Source organism: Motacilla alba, chromosome 10 (assembly GCF_015832195.1).
Source record: "Motacilla alba alba isolate MOTALB_02 chromosome 10, Motacilla_alba_V1.0_pri, whole genome shotgun sequence".
Taxonomy (NCBI): Eukaryota; Metazoa; Chordata; class Aves; order Passeriformes; family Motacillidae; genus Motacilla; species Motacilla alba.
This window is the reverse complement of record NC_052025.1, coordinates 17,699,663-17,726,907: the sequence shown is the minus strand read 5'-3', so window position 1 is coordinate 17,726,907 and position 27,245 is coordinate 17,699,663. Positions and strand designations below refer to the sequence as shown.

At 46.3% G+C, this 27,245-nt stretch overlaps 1 protein-coding gene across 1 annotated transcript in view; it reads right to left on the bottom strand.

Moving 5' to 3' along the window:
- Positions 1-22,679, bottom strand: part of ALDH1A3 (aldehyde dehydrogenase 1 family member A3) — a 32,678-nt gene extending 9,999 nt beyond the window's left edge. The window contains exons 1-9 of the mRNA XM_038147165.1: positions 22,523-22,679; positions 19,054-19,158; positions 13,539-13,679; positions 11,707-11,836; positions 10,416-10,477; positions 7,466-7,594; positions 5,024-5,137; positions 2,498-2,600; positions 1,352-1,536 (exon numbers count right to left, since the gene is read on the bottom strand). Of these exons, the coding sequence (XP_038003093.1) occupies positions 1,352-1,536; positions 2,498-2,600; positions 5,024-5,137; positions 7,466-7,594; positions 10,416-10,477; positions 11,707-11,836; positions 13,539-13,679; positions 19,054-19,158; positions 22,523-22,621 (1,068 nt within the window). The 5' untranslated portion in view covers positions 22,622-22,679. The remainder of the gene's footprint in view (positions 1-1,351; positions 1,537-2,497; positions 2,601-5,023; positions 5,138-7,465; positions 7,595-10,415; positions 10,478-11,706; positions 11,837-13,538; positions 13,680-19,053; positions 19,159-22,522) is intronic.
- Between the last annotated feature and the right edge of the window lie 4,566 nt (positions 22,680-27,245).

Below are 27,245 nucleotides of genomic sequence, written 5' to 3'. Positions count from 1 at the left end.
CACCTTCCCATCCTGGCCTTGACAGCTGCATACACAGAAGTTCAGGGGTGTGTCGGTGCTCTCTCTCTCCTACAAGTATAACAGGTAAGCCATAGCAGGAAAAAAGGACAGATGGACCATAGTCAAAATCTGACCAGACACTGCTATTCCAACTTGCTGTTACCCTTAATTACAGGTCTGTATGCAAAAGGTCTCCCTTGAGCCACAGCAGTGATCCCAGAGGATGGAGCTGTGCCACAGTGCACCCTGGAAGTGCTCTGCCAGCCTGGCAGGAGTGGGAACACTGATGAAGTTAAATGAGCAGCTCAGTTCAACATGCTCCAACCACTGCAGGGTGTTTCACCCTTTAAACTCACAACTGAATGGATTCAGGAGCTGTTCTCATGAAATCAGTGTTTGAGGGTCAGCTCATCTCTGCTGGATGCAGCCTCAGCATGGGATTCTCTTCCTAAAAGTCCTGAGCAGTTTGAAATCTCTAGGCAAGCTACAGGGCTGGATGCAGCCCCAGCATGAGCAGGGGATGTACCTCATCTTATTCCCCCTGCATGAGGGCAAGCAATGAGGTTTTACCATGCATGAATCATGTGCAGCTTCAGATCCAGATAAGGAGAGGCAGATGTCCTCAGAGCCACCTCTTCTCTAAGGGATCCTACACAGACAGCATCAAGGATGAAAAACCCACAGTGCAGTACTGAGAAAAAGAGGCCTTGGCTATAGGTTTCTGGGAAACTTGCTTTATTTTTGGTACCAAACAGTGGGCCTGTTAGGAGATCTGACCTAAGGATCATCTTCCCCCAGAGTTCTCCAGCACAACTCAGATTGCCTCAAAAGGAAAAACCAAGATGAAGGCTCTGGAAGTATTGAGGAGGCTGGTTCTGACAGCAGTTTGGCATGTTTCTTCCTCCTAATTCAGCTGAAACTTCTCCAAAGGATCAGAAAGGCAGCAGAGGAGGAGAGGGAAAGTGAGGACTCAGGAGTGTCTGGGCTGTAACTACTTGTCATCACCCACACAGCCAAGGAGCTGAATAGCCATTTAGCTGCACTTTTCTGCACAGAGCTATGGCTCACTGCAACATGCTTTGTGTTACTGCACCAGGGAGACAGCCTCTTCCATAAAGCTGGATAAGAACTGAATTAAATACATTTGTGTTTTTAAAAAATTACAACATAACATTTCAACAGTTGTGATTAATTGATATTTAAAATAGAGGAAAAATAAAGCCACGATACATTACTCACCCCTCGGCACTTCTGCTGGGACCGGGTCCGTAAGGATAATATTTACACAAGGAAAATTATACAAAACCACAACCAAAAACCAAACAACAACTACTCTCGGACACACAGTTACCTGGGGCCCTTGTTCAGTTCTGGCATCAAAGGGGTCTCCAACCAGTCTCTTCTTGGCAAACTCCACGCTGCGCTTGACGAACTCGGGGTAGATCTGCTCCTCCACGAAGACGCGGGAGGCAGCTGTGCAGCACTGCCCCTGGTTGAAGAACACGCCTTGGTGGGCACATTCCACTGCCAAGTCCACTGTGAGAAGACCCAGGAGGGAAAAGTGTTACCACATGCATAGTTCCAGCATTGCAATGTTTCCAGACTTGTTGTTTTCCCTTCGCTTTGGAAAACCTCCTTAAAAAAATGCTGACAATGGTCCACACCCATGGAAGGCACTCACAGGGCCTCACTGCCCCCAAACCAGATCTTTTATTGTATCCACCTCCTTTCCTGCCTTTTGTCTTGAGGTCTAGTTGGCCATAGTTCCTGATACTTTCTTCCACGAGGACTCACTGACGGCAGTGACCAGTTTTTTTTTGCTCTGACAATTCTTGATACCATGCATTGGTTCCTAAAGACAAGTTTCAGTTGTGATTGCTCAGAAAGCAGCATGCCAGCTTTGGCCAGCTCCTTGCAATGCTCACAATTAGCAGCTGGCACAAATACCTCTGATTTTCAACGTGTGCTGTGCAGGACTGGAAAGGATTTTCCTGAAGCCAAATAGGATTTTCCAACCATTTTGGTGGTCAGAGGTTACACATCTCTCCTAGTACTGAGTCACATAACAAAATTGCAATGAAACACACAAGGTGAGCCCTGCAGACCACCAGGATAGAGGTGAAGGCTGGATTAGATCAGGTCCTACAAAATTCCCCTGTCACAGGAATGCCTGCAGAGAGGCTGCTTTGCAGAAAACTGCTCTCCCCAGTGCTTGGCTGAGGCTCTGCAGCACTGCCAACCAAAGAGAAAGCCGACAAATAGCAAACACTCAAGTGCAAGGTTTAACTGCAACTGCTGCCATCCCCAAGGAAGGCAACATGGGCCATGGGAAAGAGCTCCAGGAATGCACAACTACATCCTGCCCTTGGAGAGAGGTTTCCTCCAGCCTTTGGGGTGGAAACACCAACCCTGTGAGCTGCCAGAGGACAGCAGAGACACACAAACCCCACCACCCTGGATCCTCTGACAGCAAACACAGCCAGCAGCCCATACTCACAGTCTGCATCCGCACACACAATGCAGGGGTTTTTCCCTCCCAGCTCTAACGTCACCCTTTTGAGGTTGCTTTTAGAAGCAGCTTCTTTGATCAGTTTTCCAACCTGTATCAGTGGGACACAAAGAGGACATGAGTTGTTTCCCCCAAAAATCTTGAAGGTGATTCCAAACAAAGGTGGAAGAGCCTGGATGGCAGCTGCAGCAGGTAGAGGTGAGGGAGAGCACTCTGAAATGCTTTGAGTTTCCTCCTGCTGTGATGTGTTCAATCAAAACCAGCCCCAGAATTAAGGATTGGTTTAGGCAGGTCTGAAAGGGCAGGCTGTGTGGGAGAACTACATCTGTATCCTGAAGGGGAGGATTTACTCTGCTTTCAGAATTTAGTAAACTTATTTTACTAGAAACAGTATGAACTAAAACTATTTGGGACCTTTAGTTGTTAGGGCAAGATAATTTCTTAGAGTGATGTAATATTTGAATTTGCTCATATTATACCTGTTGTCTTGTATTTCACCTCTGCACATGGAAAGCTTACCTTTATTTCTGACTAAAACTGCTCTTGCCCTGGAGTGGAACTGTGAGGAAGGAAAGCATGGGGCAGCTGTCTGGCAATTACAGGTCTGCATTTCTCATGGTTTGCCCTTGTTACTCGAGCATGACTCCTGACCTCTGGACAGATCTTCTCAAGTCACTCAGAGCTTAGGCTAGAGACAGCAGAAATAAGTGATGCATCCCAGCTTTGCAAGAGGCATTACTGCGGGCTGGCTGGCCAAAGAGGAGCAAGTTAATAACCTAAGAGAAGAGATCTATATGGGAAAATTCTCGTGGAGTTTAAGATGAGCATTTCCAAGCTGGCACTGAGCCCAACCTGGGGCTTAATAACTAAGTCAAAATATATTTTGAATTAGCTTCACTTCCTGGCTCAGAAACAGTAGCATTGTGCTGCAAATGCTGCAGAGATGCAGCTGAACTCACAGATGGGTGGAGGGGGAAGAAAACACTTCTAAATTACACATGCATTAGCAAAGGCTCTCTCCCTTGGTGTTTCCTGCACACCCATGGATTAGGAGAAAAGCACAGTGTCTACAGGAGTTTTTTTTTGCCTACAGGCTTTAGCAGCTGAAATTTTCCTTCTGCCACTAATCCACTGGATACTCCTTTTTCATTAAAAACCCAAACAGATCCATGTGGGTTGGATGAGTCTATAAGCTCTATTGTTTTCACACAGCTAACGTCTCATCTGGGCTAAAAGTTTCTGATCTCGGATTTGGAGAGAAGCATGTAACTGAATAAACTCCCAGATCAGACCAACTACCAAGAGAGAAAAAGCTCACTGTGAACTTGTACTTTATTGTGGTCTGTTTGTTCCCATGATCCCTGTACAGAAACACAGGCTTAGCACACCTTTTCCTATGGGATAAGCACAGCATGTACACAAAGCCACTAGATGGTAGTGTTGGTAAATGCTGCAGCTTTTGAGTGTTAGGAGTTACCTTTACCGACCAAGAACACCTTTCAAGGTAATTTGTCATCGTTATACATTCACATCACACTCTGCAATTACGAGAGCAGACATAAGAATGGATGAATTCAGCAAATGCTCAACAAGAATAGTGTTCCCCAGAGAACTAAGACTGAATTTGCCTCAGCTGCCCCCACTGATGTGAGCATTTCCATTCTGTGGACACTGCCTCAATTCTGGAGGTGTAGATCTACTGCAAGAAACATCTAAAGCAGTCAGCGGAAAAATGTCCACTTTTCTAAGCAAGCTTTTGTTTGAGAATTTTTCAGCAGTAATTACTGCACTCAGATTTGTTTGCATGCCTCAGCTCTGCTCAATTCCATGGTCTTGGCCAAGCCACATGCACTTTTCCCATGTAGGTATGGAAGAGGATGGCTGCAGGCGATTGATAGTGCAGCGGTCTTGTGGCCACCCCTCTCATAAACAAGCCAGACACATCTATTTACAGGAAAAAAAAGCTAAAAAGAAGGTGCTTTACTGTGCAGGCCTCAGAATGAAGCTCAAATGTTAATCCCCTCCACGTCAGCAGAGACGGCCTTGGGCACAAAGCCATGTTTTTATTTAAGCCCTAGTTCCTCAGAGGTAAATAAAGCCAAGGAAGAATTGTTCAGGGCTCTGACTGACATGTTTTCCAGTTGCAGGGCAGGACTGGCAGGCAAACATGCCCAGAAGCTCCACTGGGTCAATGACATGATGTTAAGGCACTGCCAGCCTGCCCTGCAGTCTGCCTTCCCTTACGTCAGAGCCCCTTTTGCTTACAGTCCTTACAGAAATGTGGTGGCTTGGCAAAACCCAGCTCTCAGAGATGTGGGAATATTACAACCACAAGGATCTGAATTAGACAAATACCAAACACTTCTGAGAAATCCTGTCACATGGAACATGACAGAGGAAGTGCTGGTTATACAGAAGTCACTGACATTTCTTAGGTCCAGTCTTGTATGGATGACAGTTCACAAGAGAAAGCAAAGAGGAACAGCAGGTGTCTTTGAGAAATCCATCACCTACCTTGGTTGATCCAGTAAAAGCAATTTTATCAATGCTGTCATGGGTAGAAATTGCAGCTCCAGCTGTGGGGCCATAGCCTGGCACAATGTTCACCACACCGGGAGGGAAACCCACCTGAAACAGAGATTAAAAACAGCTCTGTAGAGAATTTGAGAGCACAGCTCATTTCTCAGGAAGCCTGGATTAGTTGTACTATACTCCCCTGAGCTCTTACCAGATGCATCCCTGTTTTCCAGACTTTCCAGTAACATGGCTGCATGCTACCAGCTGGAGTAGACGTGGGTGAAACTAACAGCCATGCTTAGGAAATGCCAAGTTTCAGTAAGAATTCTTGGAGAAGTCCCAGTTTCAAGTCAAAAGAGAGCGAGTCTTTTGGCCAAACTTGGCCCCCAGCTACTGCAGTGCAGCTGCAGCCAAGGGACAAATGAATGAAAGTTTGTTTTGAACAAAGGTTGACATTTGTGGTTCTTCAGGGACCAGAGGGATTAAGAAGTCAGTAAAACCTCACTAGATGATGGGGCTAATAAAACAGGAGTACAAAAGCAGATGGTAACAAGACTTATGCAAGTTTCCACCACATTTACAACCTAGATTAGCCAACTAGTAATTTTGCCAAAACAGACAAATGGCAAAACTTCAGGTGAAATTCTAGTGCAAGGAGAACTGAGGGACTGACTGGTTTGGTTTTACTTCCTGAAACAAGAGTTGCAAGGATTATTGCTCTTCTAGGTTAGCCTTCCCTTACTACTGATAGCACAAGGTTGTTTTCCCTGCAATTTTTAATGATGAAATTCCAGAATATAACACATTTGCTTCACTTCCTATGACTTTTTAATACAAAGTCTCAATAAATGCCATTTCTTTTTAATAGAGAAAAAAAGGAAGCAATTGCTCATGTACTGTCTTGCAAAAAAATTATCCTTGTAAGACTTTTCCCCCCCATTTTTTCTTTTCATAAATTGGAAGGGCAGTCTCATTTCTTCTATGGATGTGACAATGACAAAAATGCATTTAATGGAGTTTACATCTTGGCTAATGAGTTTTCAAGCAAATGCTGCATGTCAAACTGTGCAAGTAATGGTGTTTGGAGTCAGCAGCAAAGCCACAAGGAAGTAAAAAATTGGTTCAGAACACCCTGAGCCAAAAAGTTTTTTCTGTTTTTCAGCAAAAATGAAAGCCAAATATTTTGGTTGGCCAAAAATTATTACACTGAACATAACACATAGCTTTGTGTGTGTGGTAACATCTTCTGCATCCTTTTAAAGATGAAAACAAAAAAAATCTTTAACTCATTTTTCTGAAAAACTTAAAAGAATTTAGCTAATTTGGGGTGGAGAAAGGAGCATCTTCAAATAAAATTATTGTGCTCTAATTACACTTCTGCCTTGAAGGACAACTGTGAGAAACAGCAAGCTTAGAATTTGAAAAAAAAAAAAAAATTACCAGAATTGAATGGTGATTTTTTTTGGGGGGGAATGCTATGCCTGTGTTTGGGGAGCTGCATGTCAGAGTCAAAAAAAGCAGTGGTGTAGCAGGGCTCAGTAGAAGTCATGACAACTGCACCCTGTGCTCACTCACTTATCTTGTGTAATCTCATTAAGCCAAGTAACTGTAGGAGATACTTAACTGGTATTATTTTTCCACTTCCTTTCCTGATGGAAGAGCCCTAAGTGACAATTATTAACATATCTTTCTATTTTCTCCCAGGCTAAGCCAAGAAAGGACAAAATCATCATTTGACTGAGCCTAACAAACAGACTGAGAGGCCAAAGTCCATCTACAACTCCGTTAGTTTTCCTCAGTCAGCCACATCCATAGCTATAGGAAGCTGATGTACTGAGCAGTGCTGGAAGGTTCTGTGCATCTCCCACCCTCTCTGCACAATTAACAGATCTGCTGGCACACAAGATCCTACCTGACAAGCCCTAAACCAGCATTTTAAAATGCCAGCCTATCATCTTGTCTTTATTTCAGCTGACTTTACAGGCCAGACACAACTAAATTGTTCTATGAATCACAGAAATGACGAGGAATTGTTTCCCAGGGCACTCTGTCTTGGTTGAATTATCCCATTTAAAAACAACAAACACAACACTGCTGTCTAATCACACTCTTTTTTGTACCATTGTCTAATAAAACTGAGCTGTTGCCTTTCCCTCATTTGGGAAGAAAAAGCTTTTTTTTTTTCTCTCTGCAGCTTCCTGAGAAAGGAGAAAAATGCACAGGTTTTGTGATGTTTGCCACCTCCCAGCCAGTCACAAAGGCCTTTTTTTCCAAAGACTGAAGACAAAGGCTGTTCTCACTTTCCTTTGTGAGTCTATTAAAGCTGGAAGTCTGTTTGTTATGCTCAGACTCTTTAAAACCTAAAAACTATTTCAAAATACAGCCTTGCTTTTGACCTTAAGAGAGCAGAACCTGGATGGGCTGCTGAGATTTCCTCACCTCCTTGATCAGAGAGCCAATGTAGAGCGACGTGAGCGGAGTTTGTTCAGCTGGCTTCACGACCAGAGTGTTTCCACAGCACAGAGCTGGTGCCATCTTCCAGACCAGCATCAGCAGGGGGAAGTTCCACTGCAAGAACACAAGGCACTGCTCAGATCAGCCTGCCACAGTCACCTACTCACTTCCATGCAGCCTTTTCCCAGCTCAGGGAGGAAGGGAACTGGGAGGAAAGCCACAAAGAGGAGCGTCTGTTTATAATACTGTGTTTGCTTGGGCTAAGGAATACAACTTCCTTGATTTCCCCCTGAGATCCCTGATATTGCTGGCAGTCCTCACACTAATCCTGTAAGCTGGACAACCTTCTGCACGATGTGACCTCATTCTTTGAAGGAGTTTGATCACATTTTGTGTAGGATTTTGGCTCTTTACAGACACTGTGTTGGAGGCAGTTTCCTGATGCATCACTTCTGTACAGCATCTGTATGGGGGGGAATTACAGAATGCAACTACTCATTGAAAAAAAACCCTATTTTTTCTCTGTTAAGCACTGGCTGAGTAGTTAGGAGTTATATAATATCATTCAGTTCCAGTTTTATAAATAGGAAGCTGCAGTGAGTTGTTCAGTCATGGAAATCTAGGGGAGGTCTCATACTCCCTTCATATTGTAAATTGTTCCTTTCCAATTAGTTTTCTAATTTGGAATTAGGAACCAGTCCACATCAGTTTTCACTGTGCTAATCTCCTTCATGGTCATGTATATTTGGGGATCTTGGAGTCTAAGCAAGAAGTGGAAAATCTAGCTCACACTGAATTTCAGAAAGGTCATTTGGCAGTAGAAAGGATTTTTTCATTAAAAATAATTAATGCTGCTTCAGGGATGATGGAAGCAGGCCAACCACAAGGGGACTTCATGTCAAAACCCAAGCCAAGGGCCTTCAGCTATCAACAAAGAAGCCAAGTATGTCAGGAATCCACAAATTCACACTTACAAATAAATTAGCAGGGTAGCTTTTGAGCCATGAGTTCTATTCTAACCCTGAGACAAAGCAGAATTTGGTCTCAAGTGTTTTTCTTCAACTTGCTTCACCCTTTTCTATTTCAGTGATCTTCTCCAATGGCCACATCCCATAATTTGCCCATTTGTCTTTTTCTCCTAAGTTTTCTTGGAGGCCTGGCAGCTTGAGCCATTTACACCTACACTACTTTTCTACAGAGCATGAAATAGCTCCATTAGGAGCTTTCTGCTGTAGAGTGGCTGGTGAAAGCAACAGTAAAGGACTCCAGGGCTGCCTCATGATATCACCTTGGGACAAAAATCAGCCATATGCTGCACTTCCTAAGAACTTCTCTGGCTAAATAAAAATAAAATAGTATTTAAATATAGTCAAGCCACAGGAGAAAGGGAGGACTGTTAATTGCTCTAGGGAAATATAGCCAGAACAGTGACAGAATCTCTTTCAATCAAGTAGGAAATACAAACCCATAGGCTGTTGTTGTTATTGAGCTTGAACTGGGAAAAAATTGGAGAAGATTTGTTCTGCATAAACTTAAGACAGATGTGGTTTTGTTGACCCCAATCATTCTTTATACAAACACAGTGTTGATCTTAAGTCAAATTTGGTTCTGTACTTTTTGTTGTGTTTATTGCTGGTCTAGGGTCAACCTGAGATCTTGCAAGCCCCACTCTGTCCCCTACAGTGACCTCCCAAAGCATCCTGCACGTAGGCTTTCAAAGGGATATTTTCCAAAGCACTGCTGAGTGCCAAAGGTGGCTGAGAGTGACAGGGAAATACCTTTTAACTGGTGATCAGTGTGAGGAACCTGAGATTTTGATCTTAAGTCATAAATTCTGCTCACCAGCAGTTCCATTGCTTGCTCAGCCAGGAAAGCTCTGAAGTCACCAAGAGAAATGTTTGATAACCTCCTACTTTGCCACACCCTAACACTGCCAAAGAGACCTTGTCCTCTTGTCACCTGGGGTATAAATTCAGCCCTGCTGAAGGAAAAAGCAGAATTTCCCCAGACATCTTTGGGATCTGGTCCAGACCTGGTATTCCCAGGGTCCCGCATATATGCATTTCTTTCAGTCTTTAACCTTATCTCAGAAGTCAGAATTCTCCACGAGCTCTTATTGATCCAAGGACCATATAGTCATAGAACACCCTGAGTTGGAAGGGATCCACTGGGATCATCAAATTCCAGCTCCTGGACCTACACAGGATAGCAGCAAGGCTCCCACCACAGGTCTGAGAGCATTGTCCAAAGACTTCTTGAGCTCTGGCAGACTTGGTGCTGTATCCAAACAGAGAATCTTGACACAGTACCATTTGCCTCACAAATTGTAGGATCCCCCATTCAAAGGATTTTACAACCAGACAGGAACAAAATCTGTCTCCCATGAGCTGTAAAGTCTTCCTGGCTGTCTGTTGAAACAGAGCAAGCAACACATGCTAACACTGGAGGCATTCCAAGAGCTAGCCACACTGTCCCCTCAGCAGAGAATGAGACCTCAAGGAAAAGAAAACTATTCAGTGAGATTTAATCCCAGAAAGCTCAGAGAGCAGCCAGACATAATTAATTGATAATGGATATGATTTAAAACCCAAAACTATGCATCAGCACCAGGCAGCAGAAAGCCAGCACTCCTCATGATGAGATGGTTGTCCCAGCAGTGTGAGAGTCAGAGCTCTGACTGGTCTCTGGTGACTGGTGTCAGCCTCAGAGAGCAACAGAGCATCTGATTAGGAGACCCACCCTTCCACTGCAGAGCACTCCTGTTGCCAAGAGCAATTGGCATGGGGGTAAAACACAAAAACTACATCAGGCCACTGAGATGGGAGTTCCCTGCAGAACAGCTGGGCTTAGCCAGGCAGCAAATGGCTGCAGGGTAGGAGTGCACATGGAGTTTCCAGTTCTGTGGGAGATGCAGGGCACCAGCACTGGCACTTACTGGGGTTATGGCTCCACAGACACCCATGGGCTCGTGCCGGGTGAAACAGACAAAATTTTCATCTGCAAGACAAGAGAGTAAAAGGGCACAGAACAGTCAAAAATCCTCACTTTTACAGAAAGTGTGTGAGACAGCTGCACACTAACAGGTTGGGGACAGAACTAAACCCCTGTTAGACAGGGAACACTATCTGTTCATCCTGACTCATGTCTTTGTCCAGATGAAGATCTGAGTACAGGTCTTGTGCCAGCCTGAAAGCCAAACACCACTCACAGTGACACAGGAACCTTTTAAAACCAGGGTTCAGTTCCTTCTACAAACTCCCTGTGTTGAGGCTGAGGGGAGGATAACTCATTATCACACTGATATGAGCAAACATAAATTTCCTTCAGATTATGTCCTATTGAAAAACACAAAGCACTTGCCTCCCTGAGGGAGAGAGTTTTAAAACCCACTTTATACAGGAATCCTGTTCAGTGTGACAGGAATTACACTCCTGGTAAGAAATCATAAAAAGATGAAACTTTGGAACTAAAGTAGTACCATTCACCTTAAAATACTGCTGTTGCTCTTTCACAGAGAAAGCAGGAAGAACATTTGCCTTTCAAATTCATTCTTGCTGAGCACCTAGTTCCATTGGGAAGACGTGACAGAGAGCAAGAGCATTTCTAATGATGCTTTTTCAAAGTGATTTCAAATCAGGACAAACAAGGAGTGTCCAGACAAGCAAAGCTTTACACCACTCTGAATGAGGGTGACAAATCTCAGTTTATATGACTGGCATGGCTCCTTTTGCTGTCTGCACAGACTGAACTAGCTCAGCCCTCCAGAGCCCTTCCTCTGGTGACTAATTTCTGTCTGCAGTGTCTGTCCTTCACACAGCCTCAGTGATCACCCACATGCAGGGACAAAAGAGGCCAAATTTGAAAATACTCTATATTGTCCATCATGCCACAAGGACATCCATTCTCTTAACTTGTTCTCACCAAAACCAAATCTGAACTTCTATAACTGGATCAGTGTTGTCTGTGTGACTGCTCTGACCAAAAGTTTCTCTGTTAAAAATGCAACAGAAGAGCCCACACATTATTTTCCAGAGATCTACCCAGGCATTAACCAAGTTCTCCCACTAGTTTCAATATTGAAATACATCTGCTTAAAATGCATCCTGAGATAGGAAGGAAGTGCAGGCTATTTGTGCAGGTTTTCAGAAGCCAGCCTTTCCATGGATCTCCCTCCCCCTCAAGCCTGATCCCAGCCCAGCTGTGAAACTGGATCTGAAGGTACTCACCCACTGGAATAGTTCTGCCCTGAATTTTATCAGCCCATCCAGCATAGTACCGCAGGGTTTTTATACAGCCTTCCAGGTCAATGAAATAAGCCTGCAGAAAAGGTTTTCCTGTGTCCATTGTTTCCAGAGTCTGAAAAAAACCAATTTGCATGCGCTGTCAGACAAGTCAATGTTTTAGGGGTTTTTTTTCGTTAAGAAAGAGCTTTTTAAAAACCCTCTCATCAGCTTTATTGTGTCTTGTTCTGAAGACATGAAATGTTCTTCCCTCCTCTTATATTTAGAGAATGAGCTTGTTAATCCAAATAATGCAGAAGGGAAAGCAGACACAGTAACTCTGATGTGTACAGGAGCTGCTTTGTTCAGGGACACCTTCCAGAAGCCTCCAGAAGGTGAGTGTGGGTGGGATACAGGCTGGGGTCTGGGGCACTGGTCAGAAACAATGTGAGTATCATGACTTCACCCTAACTGACCTTCCAGCACAGATGTTCTGGAGTCCAGATGGTGTCACTAAAATCAGGCAGAGCTACTTTCCTTCTATTAGAAAAAAAAAAAAGAATCTAGTTTTTCTACTTCATAAGCCTAAACCCAACCTCTGAAAAAGCCTTCTGGTAAAGTAACCTTTAGGCTCATCTGTGCTGAGCCCAGGGCAAGGCAGAAGTTGCCCCACTGAGGCTGCACTGGTGCTGATCAGCTCTAAACAAAGTCCAGGCTGAGCCTGTGTCCTTCTCACTGTTCTGGACATTAGCTCAGGGAATGCTTTGTTCTCCACTCAGGTCATTAAATGGGATATTGGTGCAAATGGCCAGCACATCCATAAAGGAAGTACTATCCCTTGGTAGATTGAAACATCTTTGTTTACACATGAAGTCATACCCTGTCATGCTCCACGGACATTAGGGTCCAAACAGCACTCGAACAGACATTCCCCTTGGAATGGCAAGAATTGTTATCCACTGAATGTCTGCTAAAACAACTGATTTTTATAAGTCAGTGCTTAGCACACAGCCAAGGCAGCCAGGGCTGGCTTTCTGCAGTGCAAACAGCAATGCCAAACAAGCCCTACCAGACCAGAAGGACCACAGCAAGCTTGAGGTGTGTTCTGGTTAAGGGAAAAGGAGGGTGCCCCAAAGTCACATCAAAAAGTGAACAGGAAATAAACAGGGTTTATTCACACATACACATATATATATGTATTTATTTTCTTCCCTCTTACTTGCTGCCCAGAACTACCTTCAAGAACAAAATGTTTTGGTTTTGCCCTCCTGAAACTGAAAGCTGTCATGTGGTTGAGTGACACTGCGTTGGGGAAAGAGACCCAGCTCAAAACAGTCACACAGGTACAGGCTCCTGAGCACATCCCACAGGTGTCAATTCCCACTGACCTCAGCAGGGCACTGGCTCAGTTACCTGCACATCTGACAGCATGGAATGTCATAAATGACTTTCCCTGAAGGTAAAAGTGCAGCTCTGAACTGAAGAGTGCTGAGATCCAAGAGTTTAGGTGGGGATGGACAGCAGCCCCAAGCTGAGGATCTCTGGGTGCCACTTGGAAGGACGTACAAGGCCTGTAGATTCCAAAGGCTTCTACCAACTGAGCACATTTTAAGTATTAATCTATTTAATCACTTCAATAACTAGCTAAAGTTCTGCAAAAGTCAACTATGTAGAAGAACTGACAGCCTTCTAAAACCCCTGAAGTCCTGCAAAAAAAGGAACAAAGTCATGACTGCTGCCTTCTGCCCTTCTTGAAGGGAGAGAAGAGAAAAATATTAGGTAGGTAGGGATACACCAGAGCCAACTGTTGCTGGCTTATCACTGTTCCCAGTACTCACTGCCAGGATGACTCTGTCCCGCTCCAGGAGATCAGCCAGCTTGTGCAGGAGTCGTCCTCTGCTTGGGGCATCCATCTGTCTCCACGGAGAGCCCCTCTGGAACGCTGCCTTCGCTGCCTCCACTGCATTATCCACATCAGGCTACACAACACACACACAAGACAACCTCAGGTTACAGGGAAGGAGCTGGACAACGAAACAGAAACCCCTCCAGGCTGCTTCCTAGTTGGTGCTGTGGTGGCCAAAACCAAGTTGTCCAACAAAACCACTCATTTCACTCCTGGATTTGAATTCAAGCCTGGAATATGTTTTATGTTTGGCCTGGGCTCATAAACAACCTTGAGGTCTGAATACCAATTGGGTCTTTCAAGGGTAATTTAATGTAACTGACTTGTTTATAAAATAATCCAGAATCATGTTCCTGCCAATACAGGATGTGACACTGGGGGAGGATGAAGAATCATGACAGGCCACTGGCCTACATGAATTAGCCTCCTCTAAACAAGTGTGGGCAGGAAAATCCCCCATGAGATCAAGATTTTACCCAGGGAAGTAATTACAGCTCAGATCCCACCATCCAGTTCCCCTGGAGCCCATGCCAAGGCAGTTAACACACCAAAAATCACCCTTAGATCCTAGAACACATTCCCAGAACATTTCTACCAGATGGGAAAGGTTTTGCTGTTCAGTGCTATGACAAAGACATTTCCCCTACACACACTGAGTGCCATTGTCCCTTCATCTCCCAACAGCTTTACCATCCTCTGGACCAAATCCAACTCTGTTTAAACAAGTTACTAAGCAGATGGGGAGCAAACTCCTCTCTTCCCACACCATCACCCCTGGAGCCTCATTCATTTACTCTGGCCACAGTATGCCCTGGACTCCTCCCATCACCTCACATACATTGATTAAGAAAGTGAAGCCAAGGGCTCCCAATCCAATGGAATCTATGGGAACACTGCCACCAACATCCACAGGGCCAAGGCTGTACCCCAAGCATTGGTAAAGCTTTGGACAGATTCCTGCTGGATGTAAGGTGTGGCACAGCCCAAGCCTCATTTCAGCTGATGGAGAGTTTGCACCTCACTGCAATATCTGGTTCAAAAGGAGAGAGGGTGTCAGACCTTGATCATTCCACCCAGCACTTCACCAGCTGCTCTCATCTATACCTGTTCTCAAGTCTTGTCTGGATACAATTAGGAAATGAGCCTCTGCACTGATCCACCAAGGTCTGGCCACATCCCCCTCAAGGGAGGGGATGTGTGGTGCTCAATCAAGAAAAAGTGCTGTAGGGAGACATCCTGCCTTCATGGTCAAAACTGCATTACCTAAGGCAATGTCACCTTACATTAAATTTGGCTCCATTTCTCTACCAAGAGATCACACAGCTTTGAAACAGTCTGACCTAGACTGTCAGGAAAAGAGTTCCATGCTTTTGGAAGAGCACTGATGGGAAGCCATTGGAGGAAACTTTGTGCTGTCACAGGATGGCTCTGTTCCAGCAAGGGATGCTGGTGGGGCAGAGGTGCCCAGAGCCACTGAGCACAGACAGGCAGGTGCTGCCTGGGGCCCATCACCCACAGCCACAACAGGCCTTTGAATGGCTCTCTCTGCTGGAGTTGATCTGGATTCAGCTTGGCACATCACAAAAGCCAGAAGGCACCACCAGCCACTGCACACTCATGGATCCCCCATCCTGCCTGCTGGAATCAAGGCTTAAGCTGAAAGGAGGCAATATTTTATGTGACACAACAGGCAAAGGAACATAAGTGTGTCAGGTTTAAACAAGCCTTTCCTTAGCAGCAATTAATTAGTTCTGCAACCAGGCTGGGAGCACAGATGTGCAGGGAACTGGGTCTGCAGTGGCACAGTGGCCATTGGTGTGGAGGGTCTTCCCTCCACCCTGACACTCAGAACAGGAGTGAGATGACTGCGTGGGCAGAGGACTTCAGTGCATGCCCAGATCTTCCCCAGCCCCTAAAAATGGGAGCACCTGAGCCCTGCTGCAGCTCCTGTAGAGACAAAAATTAAGACAACCATCTTTCTCAGACATTCTGGGTACAAATAGTGGCTCAGAGCCTGCAATCACTGTCACACAGGCTTTCCCTAAACACCCTCAGGGTAGCACCACCAAGTGATATCCTGAGAGCCTTTCTGCACAGCCTCAATAGGCCTGAGAGACCAGCAAAAAACAAGGAAATCCTTCAGGAAGGCTGAAATGCCATTCTTAATCCATCCTGTTATGACTAGGCATTAGGGGAGTCTGAATGGCATGTTCATTGCAGGCATGTTGCAATAGGTAGGCACAAGGCGTGACAAAGTGACTCTGAACTGTCAAGGTGCCAGGAACACCCTGTGGTGCACAAAACCACAGCAGGAGGAGATCCATGCATCCTGGTGCTCCACTCGGATCTATAACAGATTTACTGAGCATTACATAAAAAGCTCCACTAAGAATATTACAATTGCAAAGTCTTTACAGTGTTGGGAAATGCCTGCAAACCTTCATAGCCACCTGGGGTGTTTGAATTATGATACAACCCCCAGTTACACAATCACATACCTTCCCCCCTGAACAAACTGAACACTGTTCTTTGTTCTAAGCTGCCTTGTCCATCTTCCTCCCCCTACCTCAAGGCCTGCTCATTGCTTCTCCTTTCTTCTTTCCCATCCTCTTTTCCTCTCTCCTGCCTCAGCATAGGCTGCAGAGCACAGTGAAGACCATCACCTCACTGGCTCTGTGAGTGGGGAAAACACCTGCAAAAAAGCCTTGCTCTGCTTCAATCTCAGGGTGCCCCAGAGTGCTCCAAGTGAGGAGGTGTGCCAGGAACAGAGCACACCCACTGGAGACCCTCTTTCTTCTATTCACCTACTGACTTCTTCAAAAAGCTTCCCCTGTGCACATCTTTGGAAAGGCACTCTTCTAACAGGGCATGAACGTGTCACACTTCTTCAATTAGAAGAAGTTCCCTGACCTGCTCCCTTGCAAACAGTCCACACATTGAATTGCTTTAAGTTCCAAACAGCATCCTGACAGCCTGAAATGTCCAAAATCATTATGGAGGGCATTGCAAGACTGCTGTGGTCTTACCTCAGTCTGCCACTACAATCTGAAGGGGACAGGCTGACTGTGAACTCCCTCTCACTACCCTTCAAAGATCCACACGAGAGTGAACTTTAGAAATGATCATGACAGAGACAGTCACAGCTGTGGACCTGCAGCCCATGCTCTGAGGCAACTGAGCTGGGCATTCCTTTGAGGAAGGAACACTTTTCCCCGGTCCTTGATGGATGTCAGCAAGCTGCTAGAAGGAAAAAGCCTGTCTCCAGCTGTTAGGGACAGCACCAGAGTTACTCCTTTTCCATTATCAACCTGGTAAACAGTTGGACACTAAGCTTTTCTTTGTGAGGTATATTCCAGCATCCAGTGGAAACATCCACCATTTTATTTTCAGGTTGTCTTTTTCCACACAGACTTTTCTTTATCCCTCAACTGTCCCACCAAGGACAATTCTGCAACTAAAGAACAGACAACAAAACCTTTTCTTTTAGGCTTACAAAGCATTGGCCAAGTTTCAGCACCAGACTAAACTGTCATCGCTGAGATATCAGCTGCCAAATTTCCACCCCTCACGTGCAGCCTAAGCAAAACACTCTGCGTGGCCAGGGAGGGGCAGGTTTCTGTTCAGGGCTTGGGAAGGGGAGCTCTGCTCTCAACGTGCTGCGAAGGCAGGGCCCAACATTGGCAGAGCGCAGCTGAAGGCAGAGCCAGAAGCAGGACCTGCCACCCCTGCAGTGGCACTGGCCAGCACAGTGGCACATGGGGACAAGGCACTGGAAAGCACCACTGAACACAACTCACCACTTCCTGTGGTGACTCCAGCAGACTGGAGCTACAGCCCCCCGAGGGGATGAACCAGAGCAAGGGAAGCCTCAGGGGCCTTCGTTTGCCAGAAGAGAGTGGGACGTGGTCAAGTGCCACCAGAAGGCAAACAGCTATCTGGGGATGGTTGTCACCCAGTACTCTTTTTAATTAATCCAGGTCTAATCCCCACTCAGTTTCTTGGAAAAACCTAGTTAGAACAAAATATTGTTTTAAAAATTGTGATGTATAGAAGAGGCTTTCAGCACCCAAAGCACAGCTAGCTTATATTTTTGGCTGCAATTTCCACTAAGAAATCAGTCACCTGTACTGAGTATTCAGGGGATGAGATCTCCACTGACTGGAAAAGTTTACAGTGACCGTCCTGCAAGCTAGAAGCTGAATTCAGACAGGGACAAATCTCAAGGAGCCAAAACTGGCCTGTTAGCTCTGTATAACAATTTTCTTTAGCAACATTGAGAAGCAAGCACAAACTGCACATGTAATACTCTCTAGGTGCTTGAGGAGACACTTAGCTCAGGGAACAATAACAACGTCATGGTTTCTGCCTATCAAAATACAGTTGCATCAGAGTCAGCTTCAATTCCACTGTTTACATGCCACTGCAATTAAACACAGTTGTGTCCTACCCAGTCGGGATAAAGAAATGACACATAATGTTTGGTTCTGCCTCAATGTGTAATTGCCCCATGGATGCACAGATCCCAGTGGCAGTAAGTCTTGGAGGCTGCCTCACAAGCACTGGACAAGCTTAAATACCAAGAAAAAAGTCAGTGCAGGCAGAAATGGCCACGCTGCCCATCACTTACTGCCCACAGCAATGAGCTACAAAAGCCCTGGCACGGGACAGCAGCTGTGAATCACCTTCCCATGACTTCCTGCACAAAGCCAGATGTTGGCCCAGCTCTTTTCCATAGGTCAGACCAGTTGGCCCATACATGATGAGCTGTTTTGGACAAAAAAAGTGTCACATGTGGTTGTTCCTCACCTCCGGCTGTTACATCTCAGGTTACTCTACAGCACACCAGGGCCAGCCAGGGAATACTAAAGCTCTTGAGATACTGGTTTGTTTTTAGTGAGAGCTGCCGCATCTGTGCAGGAGGCCAGAACCCACAATATCAGCTAAAAAAGCAGCACCACATCTCCAGCAGCAAGTGCTCGATGTTTGCATGACCAAATTTAAATTCCCCCAAGCACTCAGGTTATCTGTGTTTTAAAAAAGGGGAGTTTCAGTTCAGTGTCTCCAACAGGCAGCCCTGCACCTGGGGTATAAACCACCCCCAACACAGGGCCCAAATCCTGTCAGGGGTGAGCACACACCATCACTGCTATTTCCTCAGGCTGGCTACTTCCTTCCAGCCTATGGCACAAGAATGATGCTCAATCTCATTCCTCTGACAGTGTTCAGCAGCCAGTTCCTACCAGGGAAAGTGCTTCTGACAAGCTGGACAGGATTGATGCCACCCAGCCCATGTAATTCTTGAGCAGCACATCCAGTGTCCCAGACCTCCAGCTCAGGCTGGCCAGATGGATGTTGTTATTAAAAGCCTGCTTTTCCTCTGTGTGCTTCCCTACAAAAAGAAATCCCTTGGAAAATGTCTTTTGCACTGCTTGTCCAACAACACTTACCTTATCTCCTTCCTCAATGTCACAGATTTTCTCCAGCGTTGAAGGGTTGTAGGTGGGGAACTTCTTTCCACTTGTAGACTCGTGCCATTCATTGTTAATAAATATCTGAAGAGAGAGCAAGGGGAGTGGGATGGGCAGGAGAAAGAAAAACAACTTAGAGACAAAAATAACCACAAGTGCTCCTCAAAGGTCCAGAGGCTCTTCAACTTCCATCCATGGCAGAGTCAAGTGTGCTCAGGCTCTCTCCAAGAGACACTGCTGGCAATACAGAAGCATTTCTACAAACCTTGTGCACCCAGTTAGTTTTGAGCCAGAGGAAGGCAGAGCACAGGTCCCACAGAGAACAACACTGGGATTTGGCAGTGAGAAACGGGCAGTTTTTGAAATACATCTCCATGGGAACAGCAAGCAGACACCAAGAGAAATTGTATGGTTGAGGCAGAAGGAGCCCCCTGCTCCGTGCTGCTGTACAATTATTACTTGGCTGTTTGTGCCCTGCCCTGGGCTACCTCCACAGCTTGCTCCCCCTCCGGCAGCGTCCGCAGGAGCAGGGTTCTGGCTCGGCTCTACCCCACCATGCCTTGTCACAGGCCAGATCAAGCCTCCCACGTCACTTGGAGTCATCTGTGACAAGATTTAAGTGTTTCAAAATATTGCATTTCCAGAGCAAGAACAAACAGTCCCAGCATTGCGTAACTGAAAATGCATTAAATACTGGAGTGTTGTTACTCACTGTAAACAGAACATGAATACCTATATACAATTAATTGATTCAACATGCATCTTATCCACGCTGTGATCTGACTTGGCAGTGTTATATTTTATAAATATACTTTAAATAAGATTAGATGAAGTAATCTTTATTGGTAGCCTGCTAGTGGCTGTAAGCTAGTATTTTTATTTGGAAGCCATCCACATTTGCAATCTTGTTTATGAGTCTCTACACACCACCAGGAGATTAATGTTGCATCTCTTACATTCGGAATTCCCACTGCTTTGGGTCATAGTTTTCTTTCCTTGGGCAGCTTTTTTTTCTGAAAGGACTTTCTCTCATTATTTCTGCATAAAGCATGCAAAGTGTAATCGGTGTAGAAGCTGCACTGCTGGACCCACCTGTTTCACACAGGCGGAAAAAAAGAAAATTTCACAAAAAATGTTGCCAAGAGAAGTCACAAGAAAAGATACAATGTTAGAAATATTAACTCCAGTTTAGGACACCAGTGCTCCCAAACTACCTCTATTATCCAAGTGCTACAATTTAACATTTACACATTTTAACCTCAGTTTTCCTGTATTTCCCTAATGAAGAAAAGTTGTATTATAAATGTGGGAAATATGACAGGAACCATAAAATTACAGTATCAGGCATATGCTCACAAACTAAGGATTGGGGAAGGATACAGATTTTTCCTTTGCATTCAATACAAATTCTGTGGGAAAGTGATGCTCCTACTAAGCAGTAAAACACAAGAGTGACAGGATCAGGCTGTTTTAAATGTAACATATACACTGGCATCATTCTGGGAATCCACCACATATCACGAGTCCTTGGTGCCAGGAGTTGAAATCAAATTGAATAGTATATCCACAGTTCATGCTTCATAGCCAGAATTTGAGACAAGGAATTGTGGACAGATCACTTCCATCACACACCCATGACAAGCACTAAGCTGCTCTATAAGAAAGATCTTTGTTGAAAAACTTTGCCTCTCCCCCAGCCCCATAACTGGTAGAACCAAAAATAAAAATCTCCTCTAAGCAGAGGGAAGCATGCTGTCAGCTGTAAACATCTGGTGAAACTCAGAGCTTGCACAAAACCCCTCACAGTTTTATGAAAATGGACTGTTGCTCATTATTTTCTCAGATGCACCGGGAGCATCAGATCAAACATCAAACTCACACTTTTAATTTATGTTGGTTTCCACTTTAAAGATCCTACCTTGACTCTTTCAGCGCTCACAGTCTCTGGCAAAACTGTGGAGCATAAACTGCATGTTGAAAACATACACGGCTGCAGGATAAGATCCCTAAGGAGTGTTTAAAAGTGTTCACAACAATAAAAATAACAAAAACCAGAACATTTGGATGTTTAAGAAGAACTCAAATGGCCGTGTCCATTTTGGACGCAGGAAAGAGCTGTTTGTGCTGCATTACGCCATTCTGCAACCAGCAGCTGCAGATCAAATTTGCTGCTAAATGACAAGTTTATCTGACAAATAAAGAGTAGATAAATTTCGGATGTTAAAAAATTAATCTAGTCCACTGATTACTCCTAATTGCTAATCTGTTTCAGTACACTTTGGGTGCATAATACAAATCAACACCTTGCCGGATAAGCTATCGCTGTTCACTCCTTGCTACGAGGGAATGAGCTTCGAATTTTGTTTTTTCTTAAACTTTAACACAAAAATGCAAACAGTAGCACACTCATTCAGCCACTGCAGCTCTTTTAGTTTGGGCACAAAGTTGAAATGATGGCAGCCGAGGCTCCTCAGCAGCATAACCAGCCGGGACGCTCTCTCCACTGCGCAAGGCAGCGGGTCAGGCTGTTGTGGAACAAAAAGCGACTCGGCGATCGCACAGCTACAGCTGCAGTGGGAGCAGGGATTTCTGCAGCCCTGCTCAGCTCCAAGCCAGCCCCACCTCTGAGGGACAGAGACAGCAAGCTCAGGAGCCTTTGGTTTATACCAAAAGGTCGGGAGCGACTGCTTAAAGGGAAACTCAATGGAGAGCGGAGAGGTGAGGGTTTGTGTGGGCTCAGTGCCCGACTCCTTATCCTGTGGGGAGGCCATGGAGCTGGGACGAAGAGCCACCAACACGAGCATCGCTCCTCCGTGGGGCTGCAGGATGGCTCCAGTCTCACGGCAGAGCCTTTCCACAAGGCCCAGTCCTGCCAAACACCGGCCCTGTGCTCGCCACCACCCAAACCCACCACTGGCGGCGAGCCACCTCCCCACAGGGGAGCTGTGGGTCAAGGACGCTTGAACACAACCCCAGCAAGCGGCTCATAGGGATAAAACCTTCCTCACCCTGCCCAGGCTCACCCCATCCAAATCGGATTTTGCTGAGCGCCAGCGGGGAGCTGGAGGCGTTCACGGGTGGGATGGGAGGGGAAGATGGTGTCAGGCATCACAGCCAGAGAGAGAAGCCCAAGGCACCTGGGGCAGAGCAACAGCTTTGGAGGAGTTATTTTATTAAAAAGAAAAAAATAGGTTTTGGGTATTAGGGATTGGGGCAAGCGTTGCACCATTAGAAACGCCATTGTCATCTACTTGCTCAACCTCAAACCCCCCTAAACCTACTGTCTCAGGCAGCAGAAAGAATAAAATAAGCTAAGAAAAACAACACTAAGGGTGAAAATTTTGTATTAAAAATATAACACCTCACCGCCACCCTGACTCCACCGAACATCGGCGACACCACGGCGAAGCCCACCCGCCGCCCAGTGCCCCATGCCTGGCGGGCTCACCTTGGTGTATTTCACCTCCAGGCTGCGCAGGGGCCGCGGCAGCGGAGGCACTTTCTTGTCGGGCTGCCCGTTCTCCACGGCGCCGTTGAGGGCTGCCATGGCCCCACCGTCGAGCCCGCGCGCCTTCTGCCCGCTGACAGCGCCCGCGCCGCCTTAAGAGCGCCGCGCGAGCCGCCCGCCCGCCCCCATTGGCCGCCGCCCCCCGCCTCGCGCGCCGGCCCCGCCCCCCGCGCCCCGCCCCGGCCCCTCGCGCGGCCGCAGGTGACGGGCGGCGCCGCCCCGCCGAGGCTCCGCGCGCGCCTCGGGGGCGGGGGGGGGCGCCCGCGCTCCGCGCGCGCCGCCGCGGGGTCCCTTCAGGACTCGCAAAGGGCTCCCCAAGGGACTCACAGGATCCCAAAGGAATTCTCCCCTCAGGATCCCAAAGGGCTTCCAAAGGGCTCTCCACGGGGTTGCACGGGATTCTACTCAATGTCTCAAGGGATTCCCCTCAGGCCATAAACGGTTCCCCCCCAGTGTTCTCCACAGAACCCCAAAGGGCTCCCACCGGGTTCCCCTCGGGGTGCCCACAGAGTCCCGAAGGGCTCCCCAAAGGGCTCGAACATTGCTCCCTCAGGGCTCCCCGTGGTGCCCTCACAGTGGTCCTCTCAGCGCTCCTGCAGGGCTCCCTCAGAGCTCCACACCCAGCTCTGATACTGCTCCCCACAGAACTCCAGCCAGGCTCCCCGTGGGGCTCCCTCAGGGCTCCCCGCAGCCGAGGGCAGTGAGGGAGGGGAGCAGGATGTGCCCAGATGGGCTCTGGGGAGTAGAGCAGCCACCCTGGTTTCCCCCAAAGGGTGTTACTGGGGTGGGCATGGGAGGATGTGCCCTCCGCTGCCTCCCACCTCTGCGTCCCACCCAAACCCACCCAGAAGTCATTCATGGGAGGACTCTTGCAAGGATCTCCATGGGAATAACACCAGTGTCTCCCAGCAATAAGGACCTTTATCTGCTATTCCTGCTGCCCTGACATCCTTACCTCAACCTGGTATACCCCATCCTTCACTCAGTACCTCTGGGGAACTTTCCAGGACTGATAGTAAGAGAAGAACATGACACCAAATGTGCGCTGTGCATGTGACAGCAGCTCCTCCACATTCCTGTGTGCGTACAGGAGTCTGGGACCAGTTTGACCATCCCAGTCTGACTATCCCAGTCAAAGGACTCCAGCCGGCTGGGGCAGGACCAGGCTCTTCCACTGTAAAGTCCTACACTGATAACAGCATATTTGTGTCCCACTCAGCCAACCTCCAGCATGGTGCTCGTAGTAGCGTACTTGGAGTGTCGAGAAAGATGCTGTCTTTCGAGAAGTCCTGAAGGATATGGAACATGTCTTAAATGACAGATCTAGGCTCTGAGCCTGAACAAGTTCATTTTGTATTGCTTAACTTTATTCTGCATAAAATATGTGTAAGTCTTTGCAGGCTGAGGGCCAGGACACTCAGAGCACCCTCACACCCCCACACACATGGAAGATAATACAACATATTTTCCATATAACAAGTGGCAAGATGCCAGAAGTTATCTTCCAAAATGTTCTGCAGAATCTGTAATCCCCAGCAATAGTCAGCAGTTTGCTGTTAGAATGCTTAAAAATACTCAGAACTTCCAAAGGCAGATAGCCCGTGATATCACAGTGGCATAGATTTAGTGCTGATTCAGAAGGGAAAGTACCTTGATGAGCCCCCACTCCCTGCAGCTTGCAGGATGTTTTTGGAGGTCCCCTGCCCAGGTGAAAACCTATCTGATTGTGATTGGTGCAGAATCATTTATTTCTAAGCTGTCCATTTTTAACTGTCCAGTTGCTATTTACCACAAAAGCTACAAATGCACCCAAGCTAGAAGGAATCTCTTAGCCATATCCCAATGTATTCCTAGTCCCAGTGAGGAGGAGTTTATCCATTTCTGTCTGTACCTTGCCCACAGAAACACTCAGTGGAAGTGGAAAGTACTTTTGCAATTAGAGAACAAAATATCAGGATGAGGAGAATGATGAATAAGAAGTTCCAGAACAAGCGGTGTCTAAAGAGTCATTCCAGTGGGTTGTCTCATGTGGAATGACCTTGTCTCTTATCTCTGATGAGGAAGATTTTATACAAGACACTCCTGGGAAAATTATTGCCTCTTTGAGTTAATGTTGGTGCAGTGTGAGATACATCTAAGGCAGAAATTCCATGGACAGCGCTTGGGGATGTGTAAGACTTTCAAAAGGTTGTACAAAGTGAATGAATGGTGAGTCAGCAACACATGAATGAGCTGAAATAATAGACTTCAATGGATATACGTAGCTGTGTGCAGTGTTTCCTCTGATAACGTCACAGGAAGAGTACCAGAATGTTCTGCTGTCAAAGACTCTTGTGAACACTGACTGGTCCCTTGTTGGGCAAACTCAACCCTGGCATAAGCGGAAAGTCCCCAGAAGAGATGTGTCTTTTGTCACCAGATGTGTCTTTTGTGCTTCTACCAGATCACAGGGGTGGAAATACTCACGTCTCCAGACTTCTGAGTGGGAGAAGCCCTAAAACAATCAGCAGAGCCCTGATCAGAACACATGTGACACATTTTACATTCATTCCTGTGCTTCAGGAAGGGCATGCCACCACTAGGCTAGAGGGACTGGAAAAATGGGTTTTACCTAAGTTTGCAACAGTTGATCAATGTGTCAGAAACACCAGCAGGAGGAAAAGCGTCCCTCAATGAGAGGCCACCTCGCTACTGAGTTACCCTGGTGCGTTCTCCTGTGGCAGAGATCTTGGCAATGTGTCCTTAACTTGCTGCAGTGATTCCCCAGGATTCCCTGGAGCTGCTTTGCAGAGCTGCATCTCACAGAGAGTTTTTACACTGTTCTACTCTATACTACACCAGCTCTGCTCTGCCAAGCAGGACAAAGATCACCTTCCCATTGTTGGGTTGGACATATACATTCTTAAATGTGCCAAGTGAGTGAGTCCTGACCACAGCTCTCTGTGCTGTCCTGCCTGCCTGTGCCCAGCACACTCCTAGGACATGTTCCTGCTATGATGTTGCTGTCTCCCTATCTTTTAGGGATGCCTGTAGGAATTAATTTCTCTTCATTTCCAACCTTATTTAACCTTAATGAAGGGGATATTGCTGGTGGTAACTCCTCCAAATACACTCTGCTGTATCTTATGCCCTGGCTCCACCCTAGAAGAGCAGTGAATTGTACACAGGGGGTCAGCGAAGACATCTCCTAACTACCTGGAAATAGGGTGTTTCTAGACCCCTTTGGCATCCTGCCCCATGGATGAAGACAGATTCAGCAGTGGGGCACGTATTAGAGGGCTGGGTTTGCCCAGCCAGTGGTGCTGTAGCCTTTGACAGGTTCTCTACCAACTGATCAGTTGATATTCCAAAGATTTTATATTTTTCATCTAGACCTCAGCCTGTGCTTCCAGCTGAGCAGCAGTGCTGTAGCTGTGTGCAGCACTCAACCTGGCACAGAACCAAAGCTTTTCCCACTTATTTTCCATCTACCCCGAAGCCCATACACACACAAACATAAATACGTGTGTGAAACAATATACTCTGAAAGGCTACCGAGGATCTACGCTCCAGCATTCAGCAGCCTGGAGTGTCCAGAATTTGCCTGGTTTTCCTCATCCAGATGAACTCTAATTGAGTTATCCACGCCCTTTTCCTACAGGCATCCCCCTCACTCTGCATTGGCAATGCTTGCTGCTCCTGAGGGAGCAGCTCCCCTCATGATTTATTCTCCTCTTGTTTAATGTGCAGCGAAGGGGCTTTTTACTGCCTGTTATTCAAACTGTGCTTTGGGCACAAAATTATTCATTTCCGTATGGTTTTTCCATGGCGCTCATGACAGCACTGTCTGAGAGTTTCACATGCACTGTTTCCTTTTCCAGTCATTTTGAGAGGATGCTGACCCTGTATTATCAGTGAGGAAAGAAGGCAGGCAGTGATGAATAAAAAAAGGGGCTTCATAATTTCAGTTTCCCGATGTGAGTCACCCACAGCCCGAGTGCTTTGATGACAGACATTCAGAGCTCAGCTCCAGCAGTCATTGCACAATCTAAAGATCTCCCACCTAAACACCCAGGTAAGGCAGAAATTGCTGGTGAGTGCATTGCTCCCCAGTGACTTTAATCTGTGAATTTTCTGGTTTTTGTAAGTTTACTATTCCTGTAACTTTTATTTCCTGTGGGTATTTCTCTAGAGTTTGAGTCAATTCTTCTAAGCAAATTTAAAATCCATAAATTTTGTCAGTCTTGACCAAATTTGCTGTGACACAGGTCAGCAGCAGGATGGACTGTTTTGAACCGTGGTGTGATTGACATTTTATGGGCTCCCTGGTAGCAGAAGTGACTGATTGATAGGGACTGGCCATGTGAAGGCAGTGAGACGTACTCTGCTAGCACATTTTGATTTGCTTTGTTTTCCCAAATATTTTCTGGCTGCAAGATAGTGATAATTGAACTCCCTCCTTCAGTTGTGAAACACATTGCAAATATCACCAAATTAATGAAAAAAATCTGCCATTTTTTACCAAAACTAGTTCTACTCAGTTCATCAAAGTATTCACATACCATTTCAAAAGGATTTGAATCCAGAGAGGTGCCTTAAAAAGTCAAAATAAAAAAGATCAGCCTGTCCTGAAGATACCATGGAAATGGTATGTCCTACATGAGGGTTTTTCTTGTATCAATCC